The 14,707-nt window shown below is 30.9% G+C and overlaps 4 protein-coding genes across 4 annotated transcripts; 1 reads left to right on the top strand and 3 right to left on the bottom strand.

Moving 5' to 3' along the window:
• Positions 1–1,357: 1,357 nt before the first annotated feature.
• On the bottom strand, positions 1,358–2,952 carry LOC125853667 (short chain aldehyde dehydrogenase 1-like). Its single transcript, XM_049533389.1, has 2 exons — positions 2,871–2,952; positions 1,358–2,326 (listed from the first exon to the last, which is right to left on the bottom strand). The coding sequence occupies exons 1-2, from the start codon at positions 2,888–2,890 to the stop codon at positions 1,528–1,530; spliced, it is 819 nt and encodes a 272-aa protein (XP_049389346.1). The 5' UTR covers positions 2,891–2,952; the 3' UTR covers positions 1,358–1,527.
• A 970-nt stretch (positions 2,953–3,922) lies between these two features.
• Positions 3,923–4,965, bottom strand: LOC125860321 (tropinone reductase-like 1). Its single transcript, XM_049540253.1, has 2 exons — positions 4,928–4,965; positions 3,923–4,703 (listed from the first exon to the last, which is right to left on the bottom strand). The coding sequence occupies exons 1-2, from the start codon at positions 4,963–4,965 to the stop codon at positions 3,923–3,925; spliced, it is 819 nt and encodes a 272-aa protein (XP_049396210.1).
• A 2,637-nt stretch (positions 4,966–7,602) lies between these two features.
• LOC125853665 (short chain aldehyde dehydrogenase 1-like) lies at positions 7,603–9,498 on the top strand. The gene is made up of 3 exons (XM_049533388.1): positions 7,603–7,726; positions 8,131–8,390; positions 8,775–9,498. Exons 1-3 carry the CDS (start codon positions 7,686–7,688, stop codon positions 9,314–9,316), a joined length of 843 nt encoding a protein of 280 aa, XP_049389345.1. The 5' UTR covers positions 7,603–7,685; the 3' UTR covers positions 9,317–9,498.
• Positions 9,499–10,030: 532 nt separating this feature from the next.
• On the bottom strand, positions 10,031–12,036 carry LOC125841479 (L-ascorbate oxidase homolog). Its single transcript, XM_049520629.1, has one exon. It carries the CDS (start codon positions 11,930–11,932, stop codon positions 10,259–10,261), a length of 1,674 nt encoding a protein of 557 aa, XP_049376586.1. The 5' UTR covers positions 11,933–12,036; the 3' UTR covers positions 10,031–10,258.
• Between the last annotated feature and the right edge of the window lie 2,671 nt (positions 12,037–14,707).

Here is a 14,707-nt window from a genome sequence, read left to right as displayed (position 1 = left end):
CACTTCCCCCATTTTGTTTTAAGTGTTCATTATTATATTTAAAAGACATAATACATAGACCTTTCGTTTACTTTGATATCAATTGACATCTATCTATGTTCTTTTAACTTTGGGTCTACACAAGTAGACACTTAAAATTTATATAAAATTAAATAAATAGACACACTTGTCCTATGTGACGACATCCTACGTGTATTATATCACGTAGAACACGGGTGTCTATTTATTCAATTTTATACAAGTTTTAGTGTCTACGTGTTCACATTCAAAGCTGAAGGTCGCGCGAGAATTTAATATCACGGAATTTAGAAAATAATACTTAAAACCTATCAGTCATTAAAACTAAAACACTATATTATCTTACATACAAGATTACGTAGTCACGTACATTAATAATTTCATAATTTATTCTTTTGCTTCCAAGAAGTGTTACTAGTAATAAATAAATAATCATTGTTGAAGTAATAAATACATTTAAATTTGGACTTAGAGTCCTTTTTATTAATGTCAGTTGAAACCAAGTTAAAAAATATATTTCTTTATTATGCCTATTAAAAATTTATGTTTCTTTTTATTTGTCCAGTTTAGATAATCAAAAGATAATTTATCATCTAGATTTACCCTTATTATTAACAATACTCATTTTCTAAAGTTGTTACTCTATTTTCTTGCCTCTTAAAAGATGTGTCAGTTCAATACTAGACAAATAAAATGAGTGTTGAGAGTATTAACATCCATTTGAAAGTTGAGTTCTAAGTGTGCATTAAATAAGTTAATTAAATCCTTTAAAATATTAGATCTTTGACAGCTATAGGTAGATCATAAGTTTGCTTATTTTATACAATACAATGAGATCTGCGATAGCTGTCAATCTTGATTAGTTGATTTCCCGCAAATAATTGAGTAATTAATATAATTAATTAGATGTTTCAAATAATTGAGGTCCAACAACTAGTACATGACACAATGTTATAATAATCGTAATAGAAAAAAGAATTGTCTAGATCTATCAATAATATCATTTATTTTTTAGATTTGATGTTAAAAAAATGCTCCAAATCGATTTTGTCTTTCTAAACGGGTCGAGTTGGAGTTCCACATTGCCATTCAATCTCAATATTTGACATTTTTCACTTTGCACATGATGGACTAGATCCAAATTAGTACAATGCTAATAATGCACGTAATTCATATAGATAAATAATTCATACGTACGTTATGCGAGCATCAAGTGAAATATCTATTAAGGTTTTACAAAAACTTCACATAGGAATTCAATCACATGCGGAGAAAAAATCTCTATTAACTTTGAGAAAGAAAAAAAGATAGAATAATACCAAGGCAAAGAGAGAAATAAGATTATGAAATTAGGAGTAAACTAAAGGTGTAATGGGAAAGAAAAATAACATAATGATGTCACCGCATCAAATTGGTATTACATGATTCTTTTCATCATATCATTACATAATAGCAGTTTTATTAGCGATACGATAAAATTTTAATAACAAATCAAAATAAATATTATATTTAAGAACGGAACATGGTAATGCCTTGTGTTAGAGCAACATTTGTAGTACTAAATCCACCATCAATCACAATATTCATCCCACTTATATACTTTGATTCATCACTAGCAAGATACAATGTTGCTTGTGCAACATCCTCAACGTCCAATATTGTCTCTTTAAGATTTGCAATTTCACACACAAATTCCTCAATCTTTTCCTTTTCATCAATTCCAAGACCATTCTTTAACATTGGAGTTGGCACACAAAATGGAGAAACACAATTAACCCTAATTCCATGTTTCCCTAATTCAACACCTAAGTTCTTGGCTAGACCTACCACGGCATGTTTCGATGCCAAATACGTGTGCACCGCACCGGTACACGTAACGGACGCCATACTCGATGTGAATATAATGCTACCTTTTTTGGACGGAATCATCACACGAGATGCATGTTTGGCGCACATTAATGCCCCAAAGACGTTCACATCGAATACGTTTTTGAAAATTTCATAGTCGATTTTTGAGATAGTGGAATCGAGTTCTTCAGGAATTCCTGCGTTGCTGAACATTATGTCAAGTTTACCGTACTTAGAGACCGTCATGTCCACTACATTTTCGACATCTTTTTCCACTTTAACATCGCAATGCACGTAGGAGATGGCTTCATTTTCGCCTATTTCTTTAATGATGGATTGACCAAGATCGTCTTGAATATCTGCAATTACGACTTTTGCACCATGTTTGATGAAAAGTCTTGTTGTAGCTTCACCAATTCCGCTAGCACCTCCTGTTACGATAGCAATTTTACCCTCTAGCCTGATACAATCGAACATGTGATCAATTTTATACGATTGTGCTTTAATATGATCATTAGAGTGACATTAAAGGTCAACTCTCTTCAAATAAAAGTAAAAAAATAAAATACATTAGGTGAAGTCTTTCAATCTGTCTAAGTTTTGGTTGCGATAGAGTACACAAGATATGTGTACTCATGATCAATAGTAGGATTACTTAGTGGTAGTGGCAAATTCAAGATTCCAAATTTGGTTTGATTATCATAGCTTTATCAATTTTTTTGTTGAAAACCTCAAAGATATTTTCACTCTTATTATATTCAAATTGAGATGAAAGGATATCCGATAGTCTCATTTAAACAAAGAAAACTAGGTAATGGACTCTATCCAAGACTAAGACAACATAGGCGAAAGGGGCTTAGGGGTACAACTAGACGATCGATTAAAGATCAGGCAATTTTAATAAATTTGATATAATCGAAGTGTTCACAAACTAATAAGAACAATCGTATTTGAGAAGATATGGTCAAGATTAAGAAAAACATGACAAACAAATTAAAACGTACCTTTTAGCAATGGATGCCATGGAATTCTTCTTTGAGTGCTTGAAAATGAGGAAGATTACTTGTTAGGGAGAATGGTACTAGTACTAGTCCAATGGCTCTTATTAATTAGTACTTGTTTTCTAATTAGGACATATCTTATAATTAATTATTTTTAATTAATAGTAATTACTTGTGCAACTATTTAATTTGTAAGTACTTCCAATTATTGGAAGCTGACTTTCTTAATTAGCAAATAAGTATGTAATTAATTTAGGTAATTAGGTATGTAGACACCTTTCCTAACATATTGCTTATAACAATTAGGTCTGCGCTAATTAAATATAGGCCATGAATTTGAAAGGTGAATCAATGATTAGGGGTGGTCGTTCAGATGGAATATGAAAATTTAGATATAAATTTTTGATTTTTCGATTCAAGAATTACAATTCAAATTTAATTCACAGAAGATTGAATTGGATCGATTTTCTTAAATTCGATTTATGAATTAATCGACTTAGTTATTTTGAATTTTTAATTTTGAGCCCATAAGTCAAGTTGGTGCTACTTACACTTCTTATTACAAAATGAATATCCAAAAATAAAGTATTCATGCCAAGTTGCCTTAATAATTCTCCATTCCCATCACAATAATTCAAATAAAGTATTCACACTAGCAATAAAATTATTATCAAATAAATTCCTCGCAACATGAGCACAAAGGCATAAGAATTAACATCAAAACCATGTCATATCATAAAGTACTATTACATCAAAAAAGAAACTAAAAAATAGTCTATCTTTAAAATTAAACAAATCCAAGTATATAGTAAAATCATGTCCAAATAGACCATGATACACTAATAATTCGAGTTTTCTGAATTCCCTTATTAAAATTTCTAGCTACACCACCTCTTCAACCTTTCTTATTCTTCTTAAAACACAACAACAACAATAACATAGTCTGGGGAGGGTATAGTGTACACATACTTTATCACTACTTCGTAAAGATAGAGAGATTGTTTCCGAAAATCCCTCGATAACATTCTTATTCATCATATTTTTCTAAATAACACTTATTGATATTGCTCCATCATCTTGAGAAAACTAGGGTTAACAACACTAAATCCTCCATCAATTACAAGATTATGTCCACTTAAATATTTTGCTTCATCACTAGCAAGAAAAACAGCAGCATTTGCTACATCTTCTTTGTTATGATTAACCCCTTTTAAATTCCCTATAGCACCCATCATTCCTTCATACATTTCTCCAATTTCATTATTAAGTTTAGTATTTGATAATATAGCAAACGGTGAAATACAATTAACTCTTATACCATGTAACCCTAATTCAACAGCCAAATTTTTGCACATACCTACAATTCCATATTTTGATGCAACATAAGTGTGTGATCCAATTCCAGCCACTTGTGTACAACAACTTGTTGTAAACAAAATGCACCCTTTTTTACGTGGTACCATTGTTTTCGCTGCATATTTCGCGCCTAAAAAAGATCCGATTAAATTTACCGCGATTTTACGCTCTAGGTCATCAATTTCCGTGTCCATGATGGTTTTTATCTTCGTATCGTAAATGCCAGCGTTGTTGTACATTATGTCGAGATGACCGAATTTTGAAATCGTAGTGTCGATTAAATTTTTTACGTCGTCCTCTTTCGAGACATCGCAATGAACGTAATGGGCGTTTTCGCCTAGATTGGTTGCGATTTCTTCACCCTCGGGATCTTGAATATCCGCGATGACGACTTTTGCACCGTTCTCGATGAAGACTCGGACCGCAGTCGCTCCGATACCACTTGCACCACCGGTGATAATAGCTACCTTTCCCTCCAACCTGAAAAACGACTTTCGAGATTTCACTTACATGCATTGATATTCCAATAAAATATTTCTTTTAGATTTAAACATAATCTCTATCTGCTCTGATATCATTATAATATATACATGTATAAGAACAATTTTTAGTTACTTAATTATGCCAAGCTTAGTAAATGATAGTAAAAAAAATACTATACTATTTTAACCCCAAAAAAATAACGAAAGAAAGATATTTTTCACCTTCTATTTGGAGAAAATACACATGAACTCTTATCCATTTTGCTTTTTGATGCCTTTGTATCACCTTTTATTTTTGTGATGGCATAATAACTTTTTGGTTCGAGTATTTATAAGGAAAATAATCACTTAATTATAGTTTATTAACTAATAATGGGAAATAATTTAGTCAGATTTTATTTATTAGCTGCCAAACTTTACTGTACACAATATGATGTAGCTATTTAGATACTATTATAGAGTAGAAGGAATAAGAGCTAATTCAATTAGTTAAAAGTTTATTTGTATTCGATGTTTACGTCAAGTTAATAAATATATAATATATGTATACAATTCTTTAGCATTTTTCTTTGATTAATTAACATGTAGAAATGACAAGCAATCGCGATTGAAGCTTAATTCTAATTGATAGATTAATTAACAATAAACTTGATTAAAACGAAGTGCTTTCTCTCGAGAAAAAGATATCGGGATAAACTACGTTGTCATTGAATTTCACTATTTTTGTGAAGGGAGGTAGATTTGTTCAACTTCGGATGCGAGTAAGTATTTACCAATCAATCGGCTATCTAGTTAATTATGTTCTTGAACTATATATAGCTCCATGTGATCAATTGAATTTTTTTTTAATTAATAGCACTTTTGATTCCTCAGTTTTTGATAATTTCATTTATGTTTTAGTCCTTATAATATTTAATTTAATATATTTAACTTTTCATTACTTGAAACATGCACTATTGATCCATTTGTTTGTGAATCTTACCAATTTACCAAGAGCAATTATATTATTCACCATTAGTTATATATGTGTTATATTAAACTTGTACTATTATTTAAAATTTGAAAAAGATATAATATATTTTCACATGAAAAGACTAACAACACATATTTTACGAGTTAAAATGATTGAGTCAATAAATGAGCAGGTTAATAACTCGTCAAAATATAAAAAAAGAAAACGAATATAATCTAATTCACTCCATTCTTTCCAAATTTTAATTTTTTATATATATATATATATATAGTTTTTAACTACCTAATAAAAATAGTCTAAGTTGGATCACTTTGTGAATGCCCTTTTGAAAAGCTTTCACAGTTTTCTAGTGGACCAATTCAGATTACATATCAATTTGTTTTTTATGATAAATTGAGTGAGTCAAAATAGATTAAATTGGTAAATGAAAGAATTATTAATTAAATTGAACGCATATTATTTTCATGAATTAATTTTATCACCCCTAATTCTAAGCTATTTATAGAAACTAGAATAGTTGTTAGGCTAATCTAATTACAGCATGCTCCTATTTTCTCTAAATTTTTCATTCATGTTGACATGTTGTACCAACTACCACACATTATTGAATTTTGGGGATGGGTCAAAGTGTAAAGATTTTAAATGATCTATATTTAAGATAGTAGTAAAATATTATAAAATATTTAGCTATTTTAGAATTAAATTCAGAGTTATGAAATTGAAGATAAAATTTAACATTGATAATAGAGACAATATATAGTTTGAATATATCGCTTTTAAAAGAAATTTTAGAGATAATCAAGAAAAATGATTGTTGTTCATGCAAGATGAATCCTACTTCGAGCTTCACTACAGAATTATAGAGCATAAAAAAAAAAGAGAAAAATTTAGGTAAACTAATGGGGTAATGGGCTATCAAGAATTAAAAGTGAAAATAGATTGTCTACTTGATGTCAGACTTATTAAGGATCGAGGATGATCTCTAATATCATTCTTCTAATACTATTCTTGAAGACTATTGATATTTATTGAATGTCTACAAGTTTGTAATCACAAACATTTATTTATAAAAGGGACATTGAGATATGTGATTTATCAATTCGGCGCCTAGATATTCATATATCTTATTTATGAACTATGGTTTGTTCATCTGGTAAAAGTGTATAAGAATTGCAAATATTTTGATAGTTTTCACAACTTATAGGTTTTTTCATGTTTATGACAAAAACAAAATACAACTTAAGAAATTTAAATTGTCTGTTCAAACAACACTTCAACTTCAAATCAATCTTATTACATATTACTAATTTCAAACCATGGTTAACGAGTCCTGAGTTCTAAATTTACCTTGGAAAATCTTATAAATCATTGTTTTTGAGCATTATTTGAAACAAACAAAAAAGAAAGGAAGAGAGAAAAAAGTTACCCCGCTATTTGCATATTTTTAAAAGAATCTTTCGAAAATAACCTTCCGTCTTCCCAAAATTGTTCCATTTTTTTCTATGACATACATCTTTTGTACAAAATTAAAAGAATGTCAGTAAGAGTAGAACCCAACTCTCCAAATTTAACTAAATAGTCAATCAAAGCCACAATACTTGATTAATTTTAAAATAGTTGCCTTTTTTGACCTTTGCAGATGATGTGCTACATTTTTTTCAATATACTAAGATAATATAAATCATCATTAAATATTATGTTTTAGAAAAATGTGCCATTAGAAAAAAGATAAGAAACAATTAGCAGCCAAGAAAGACCAATTAGACTTTCAAGTAGTCAAATAATAACTCCTACACTCACTAATCAAACTTAATTTCAAATATTTTTTGTATTTTTTTAATATTTAGTATTTGAGTCATTTTTTTCATTTTATTAAATAGTATACTCTCACACTATATATATGAAGCTAAACAAAATTGGAACTAAGACATTAAAACACTAACACATCAAAGAGATTCAAAAAATACTTTGTGAAGTCATTATTTTCTTGAATTTTGTCTTTACAAAATGGCCATCAATTGCGATTCAGCCTCTACATCAGCCAAAAGGTATGTATTTAGTGATCACTTTCATCGAATACGACTTTTTCGCAGAATTCTATATGTATCTATGAAATCGAGTTTAGAATTCTGCACTCTCACTTTAAAAAAATTACTCTTACTTATAATTCAGTAACTTTGGTTACAATTCTATATTTGTCTCAAGAAATCTATTGAATAGTCATAAATTATTAATTTTAAAATTCAGTAATTCGAATGAACTAGATTTCGAACCATAAATTCAAATTCTTATTTTGGCTCTGATTGCTAATACTGATCACAAAATACTTATTTTTATTCTTTTTGAAGTTTGGTTAAAACACCTCGACTCTTTAAAATAAGTATTTTTAATTTTTCAAATCTTAGCCAAATAGGCTATAAATGTAATTTTTCTATTTTTTGTAATTTTTCAGGCTAGATGGCAAAGTAGCAGTTATTACTGGAGGTGCAAGTGGAATTGGTGCTACTACTGCAAAATTGTTTGTCAAAAATGGTGCTAAAGTTGTAATTCTTGATGTTCAAGATGATCTTGGCCGTTCATTTTGCGACGAAATCGGGCTAGAACACATCTCGTACGTCCATTGCGATGTCACTATTGAAAAACAAGTCGAGGAGGCCATAGATTTTGTAGTGTCAAAACATGGAAAGATTGACATAATGTACAACAATGCAGGTACGTATGTCAAATGAGTGATTTAAACTGAATTTGAACGAATTTAAATGGATCGAATCGATAAATGAATGTCGTTATTCAGCTTTGCCCAAAAGTTAGTTGGGCCAAGATGGGCTAAATAATGGATAGTCCAACCTGCCTAATTTTTACTAAGCTTTAGTTTATTTATTTGTTTTTCTAATAATTTATTTAATTATCAAATAAAATTAATAATTTTAATTATTATAGCTACATATTAAAAAAATTATGTAAATATTTTTGACAAAAAAATAGCTATTGTCATGGATTTTTTTCAATTTATCTGTCAAGATGGATTGAGTTAATAAATGAGCTGATTAAGAATGTGATATTTTTATGAGTTAATTTTGTCATTCCTAAATACAGGCATCACAGGAAGTATATCTTCAGGAATTACTACAACGGACTACGAAAACCTGAAAAAAGTATTTGACATCAATGTGTTTGGCGCCTTTCTAGGCGCCAAACACGCGGCTCGAGTGATGATCCCGGCTAAAAAAGGTGTCATTCTCTTCACGGCGAGTGTGACAGCTGTTGTAGCTGGGATGTCCCCACACACATACGCGTCGTCTAAGCACGCGGTAATCGGGCTATCGAACAATTTGTGCGTGGAATTAGGACAATATGGTATAAGAGTAAATTGCATTACACCACATGTTGTGGCTACACCAATGTTAACTAATTTTGTTGGTGGAATTGATCAAAGTAAAGTAGATGAAGCACTTATGAAATCAGCTAATTTGAAAGAAGCAAAATTAGAAGCAGAAGATGTTGCTGCTGCTGCTGTTTATTTGGCAAGTGATGAGTCTAAGTATGTAAGTGGATTGAACTTAATGATTGATGGAGGTTATAGCAAAACTAATCCACTTTTTCCAATGTGTATTAGAGAGATTCTTAGTGGCTTTTAACCAAGATTTTTGGGATTTGTTGTCTTGCTATCTAATAATGTGTTGAGGACTTTGATTCGGTTTCCCACTCGGTGTTTGGAGTCTGAATTGTCTTTGAAAGTTGTCTTGTTATCCAATAACAAATTGAGAACTTTGTGACACATGACATGTACTTTTTATTCTTCTTTTGGTTAATATATACTCGTTTCGTTTCAATTTATTTAATCTGTTTTAAAAAAAATGTCTTTTTACTTTTTCTTGACGTAAAGGTGTTATCATTATAAAGGTGCATAGGTAAACAACGCGCTATCATAGGCTTTCTTGACGTATGTTGTTTGGACTCTTTAAAAATATCGACTGGTGTGCGTTAGATCCTTCGAAAGTAGTTTATCTTTTAAGGATCTGACACATGTGCGACATGAGCAACTTGATAGTCTGACAATGTAGGAAAGTGATTGATGTTCTCTGATTTATGGAAACAGAAGTAACATATGTTAATTAACCACCATATAATGTTCATGAGTGAGATACATCAAGTAACTTGCAGTGTCGGGGTCAGAATTTTTACTAAAGGGGGTTGAAAATATAAAGAAGCACACACAGAAGAAACAAAGAGGATTCAAGTTGAGCTGTATATATATATCTAGTACAGAGGGAAGATCACGAATTAACGGTTTATTTTTACAACTCATAAAGAAGTAAACTATGCACTCTACCAAACGAGGCATATATAAGTTGTAATGCAACAGAGAGATTGTAGTACATAAAATGCAGCTCTTTAATGTATCGATCATCTCGAATTACAATTTCTTGACACTTGACAAGATTATATGGAGGGGGAAAAGCCTTGACTTAAGTTTTATTATAAGAATGTAAATGGAAAGAATACATGATTTAAGAAAGGCGAAAAATCAAGGTGTTGTTATTTTAGATATGATCCCCTCGAATGTAATGTATGACGATCTAGGCCTTGTATGGAGAAGGCATTGGCATACTCTTAACAATACCGCAAAGAGGGTGGTTGTCAGGGAGGTTGTACTCATCTCTCAACGAGCGAGCTGGTGAGAGAACACTAAAGTATAGTTGTTGTCCCAAGTAGAACCTCTCCCACATTTCTGATCTCAAGCTCCATAGTCCTGCATTGTCAAGTGTGGTCATGACCGCGGCCCATGAGTTAGGATAGACTTGGATGCTGTGTCTGTTTATGGCATCGACTAAGTTGTAGTTCTTTCTTTTCTCAGGAGTCCACTTCCCTGGCTCAACCCCAACTGCGAAGAAGGAATATCCATCCAAGTGATAGGTTTGGATGGTCTTCTCATGGTTCTCAAAGATGATCTCAACAAAGTTACGGAATGTTGCATTCTTGATATTTGAGGCAACGGTTACCTTGTCTGATGACGTTGATGGTTCGTCACCCATGAGATCATACTTGAACACCTTATCAGTAGCTCCAAAGTATTCAGCTAGCTTGAATGGGGTCTCTGAATCAGTGTGGGAGATACCATTCAACGCGTATCTAAGCTTTCCATCAACTTCACTCCTTGAGTTTACAATCTTGAAAGTGCGAGTGATGTTGATCTGTCCATAGTGGTATGATCCCTGAGGGTTGGGACGGGCAGCACTAGCAGTAAGGTTCCATCTGAAAGACCGGAATTGGTTCATGGACCAGGCAATGCCTTGAGTGTTTTCTGGTGGTGGTGCTGGGAGATCAGAAGATGCTGGTCCCTTTCCATTTGCGTATCGAATGATAGACACAGAGGACAATTCAGCTTGCTTCAAGAATCTGCTCGAAACAATCATGTAATAGTCCTTTGGCTCTTGATCAGCAGTCACCAACACCGATAGGCATTGCCCAACATGAAGGTCAAGTGACTCGTATACGTTCTGCACTGTGTGGGATCCTTCTATTTCCACCAACTTCATCGGGTGTCCTTGGATCCTAACATTTACTGATGTCCTCATACCGACATTACAAAATCTATACCTATACGTCTTACCAGCCTCCATCTTGTATAGTGGCTCCGCAACTTTGTCACCAACCTTTACAGATTTTCCATTTATGTGAATCCCATCTGGCCTTCCTATTGTCCGGCCCCCATCCAATATCTTCTTCAATGACTTGTACCCCTTGTTATACCAATCACCCACAAACACACTATAGTCATCCGCGGGGTTGTCAAATGGAACTGGGATAAGTGCACGACTATGAACATTTATAGCACCAAAACCACCAGCAGCGCGATGCAAGTCTGTTGTTGGGAAGTAAAAGAAGCTACCGATTTGATCTTTCACCTGGAACCTGTATGTAAAGTTTGTACCAGGCATAATTGGACACATAGTACCCGGGGTACCATCTTGCCACGAATTCTTCCTTTGTTGAACACCGTTCCATGTTAACAGCAACGGTTCATCTAAATGATTGAATACATTTACAACGATGTTGTTATTCGACGTACAATTGATCCTAGGCCCTGGAAGTTGTCCATTTATAAGGATCCCTTGTAGTGGGACCCCTAATGGAGCGATAGTTCCATATGTGACATTCCACTCGAAACGAAGGTAAGGATCCTCAGCTTTTACCAACACAAATGTAAGGCAAACTAGCAAAGACACAACTGTTATACTAGTTCTCTCCATATTTTTTTCCCCAATTACAACCTTTTTTTTTAAAATATGGATATTTTTTTGGGGGGAAATTTTATTTAATTCTGACAAAGAAGAAGAGGGAAATATCTTCTTCTTGCTTCCTTTTTTTAGTTGCTAGAGCTTGCATTTGATACATTCTCCTTGATGGAATTTATAGTAATGTTTTATTAACTACCTACATTATATGTGTGGCTCTCCTTATATTTTTAACTATATTTTAGCTTTTCCTCTAGTTTTTGTTTACTTCTTCTTTACCTAATTAATTAATTATTCTAATTATGTTGACTTATTCTTTTCTATTAGTATTCCTCTAAAATTTAGCAAAATGAGTGGTACAATTAGGTAGAATTTGACTCATTTTCTCATTGAACCAAAGATACAAATATTATGCAAAAAAATAATAATAATAAATACTTTATATATATATATATATATATATATATATATATATATATATATTGTATTTAAATTAAAGTATTATATTTATCATGAAAGTATCATCATGTCAACAAGATTTTCTAACTTCAAAATATATTCTTTTTAAATGTTATGATTTCTTTTTTATTGTTTTTTTTTTAAAAAAAAAAACTCATAGAAAATAGGAAAATATGTGAATCATTTAAAATTTATCATTTTCAAAATAAATTTTATATTAAATAATGTGGAATAAACGTGCAACACGCGAAAAGCTTTAAAGTGAAAAGTTGAATTACTATTTTTCCCCTACACTAAATTAAAATCTAATTAACTATCTAAATAAACGGTAAAATTAAGTAGAAGTCCTATTTATTTAAGTAAATGCAGAATTGATACGAAAATTCAACTATTGCACTTTAATTCTTTAGTTATGGCATTATAAATTCTCTTTGTTATTACTAATTATTGCAAATGTTATTCATACCCTTTTACATTCTTTAGTTATAGCATTATGAATTTCGTTAGTTATTACACTAATTGTTTCCATCTTTCATCTTTCCTTATATCAACCTTTTTGCAGAATTACTTTTCACATTTTTATATAACCCCTATATACCTAATAACACAATGTTGTTATTGACCCTTGAACAAAACATGTCTGATTGAATAAACTGAAAATTGGTTACAAGAATATAAACAATATCTTTATTGGTGTAAGGTAAACATGTGATGATTATATATATGATTTCACATATTGAATCTACTTTTTATGTTTAATTTTTAGTTTATCAATGAAAAAAGAAATGGAAAGTCAAATAGAAATCTAAATAATTTAGTTTAAATACTTTAAGTTTTAAAATATTTATACTATTAAGCATGAAATACACGTGCAACGCACGTGTTCGAGAACTAGTGTAATTGTAAAATGTTGAAAATTAAAAATGACAGGGTCAATATTATTCAAATTTTAAGTTTATTCCCNCCCCCCCCCCCCCCCCCCCGCTCACAAGTGTTCAAGAGAGTGAGCACGCTCTTTGCGCCACCTCAACACGTTCTTTGTGTCACGTCAGTATTTGCGAGTGTATTTATTTATAACATTTTTCAGACAAAACCTAAGATGGCAGCTAGTATATATATATAATATTTGGGCACGCACGTTGCATGTGTAGCCCTTACAGGTGCATAACTAGTTTTTCAAAAATCACATGAATAAGATAAACATGTTTAAAACCCACATAAAAAATCAGTGACATCCAAAATCTGAAGTGTCAACTTTTAAGATTCTTAATTAATCCTAAATTAATTTTATTTTGGATTTATAAGTTAAAATTTGATATGAATTTGTTAAATTTTAGTAGTTTTTATATAGATATTATGGTTTGAGCCAAAAAGAATTAAGCTAATTAAATTCTTAGATCTTACACACTTAATCCGTTCATATCATCAATTAACTCTTGTCCTAGCACCAAAATTTATATTACATGTCTAAATAAACTTCATTTGTTGTGTTTTCTTTACTCAACGTAATTATAATATTTTTTAGTTAAAAAAGAAAATCAACATTTCATTTATATTTTACGAAACTGTTTTGATAAAATTGTACTTGAGAAACAAAAAGACATGCTAACAATTCTTACAATATGTGAGTGATGAGTAATATAAATTTTGAAGGAGAAAGGAAGGTATAATTTATGGATCAAATAACTAAAATTAAAGCTAAGAAAGTTAATATAATTTCATGAGAAAAATAACCAAAATACCCTGCCAAAACTTATGAAAGTTGTAATAAAATATGAGATTTTTATTCATTCCTTTCTTTCTTAACATGGGTTTTTATCCTCCCTTCTTTCTTTTGAATGAAAAGACATGAATCATAATGGAGAAGGTAAAGAGATAGATATAATATGATAGGATTACTATTTAATATTTTATTGATTAAATATTTATAATATTTTTATTTAATATAGGGATAAAATGGTAATCTAATATTACACTTTGATGCTTATCACTTTTAATAATGTTAGTTCTCAATCTGCTATGGACGTGTGTTCTAAGAAAATAGCACACTGATAGAAATGAATAACAAAAAATTCAAAGTGAAATAATACAGATTGAAATTGATGAACAATCTGAGTACTCAAACGACTTATTTGTTGAGCGACAAATAATTTTATATGTTGACTTATTCTTTTCTATTAGTATTCCTCTAAAATTTAGCAAAATGAGCGGTACAATTGGTTAGAATTTGACTCATTTTCTCATTGAACCAAAGATACAAATATTATGCATATATATAAAATGTGAACTATGCTCTCCGTTTATTTTTATTTGTCATTTTTAATATATTTG

This window comes from Solanum stenotomum, chromosome 1 (assembly GCF_019186545.1).
Source record: "Solanum stenotomum isolate F172 chromosome 1, ASM1918654v1, whole genome shotgun sequence".
NCBI lineage: Eukaryota > Viridiplantae > Streptophyta > Magnoliopsida > Solanales > Solanaceae > Solanum > Solanum stenotomum.
Note: the sequence above shows the minus strand (reverse complement) of the source record. Positions and strands in the feature narration are given on the sequence as shown.

What these genes read in the sequence shown, in the direction of transcription:
- LOC125841479 (XM_049520629.1), bottom strand. Translation starts at nt 11,932, where the DNA reads ATGGAGAGAACTAGTATAACAGTTGTGTCTTTGCTAGTTTGCCTTACA.
- LOC125853665 (XM_049533388.1), top strand. Translation starts at nt 7,686, where the DNA reads ATGGCCATCAATTGCGATTCAGCCTCTACATCAGCCAAAAG. An exon ending in GCCTCTACATCAGCCAAAAG is followed by an intron (nt 7,727 to 8,130) that starts GTATGTATTTAG and finishes GTAATTTTTCAG; the next exon opens with GCTAGATGGCAAAGTAGCAG. An exon ending in CATAATGTACAACAATGCAG is followed by an intron (nt 8,391 to 8,774) that starts GTACGTATGTCA and finishes TCCTAAATACAG; the next exon opens with GCATCACAGGAAGTATATCT.
- LOC125860321 (XM_049540253.1), bottom strand. Translation starts at nt 4,965, where the DNA reads ATGGATAAGAGTTCATGTGTATTTTCTCCAAATAGAAG. An exon ending in GTATTTTCTCCAAATAGAAG is followed by an intron (nt 4,704 to 4,927) that starts GTGAAAAATATC and finishes GTCGTTTTTCAG; the next exon opens with GTTGGAGGGAAAGGTAGCTA.
- LOC125853667 (XM_049533389.1), bottom strand. Translation starts at nt 2,890, where the DNA reads ATGGCATCCATTGCTAAAAG. An exon ending in ATGGCATCCATTGCTAAAAG is followed by an intron (nt 2,327 to 2,870) that starts GTACGTTTTAAT and finishes CGATTGTATCAG; the next exon opens with GCTAGAGGGTAAAATTGCTA.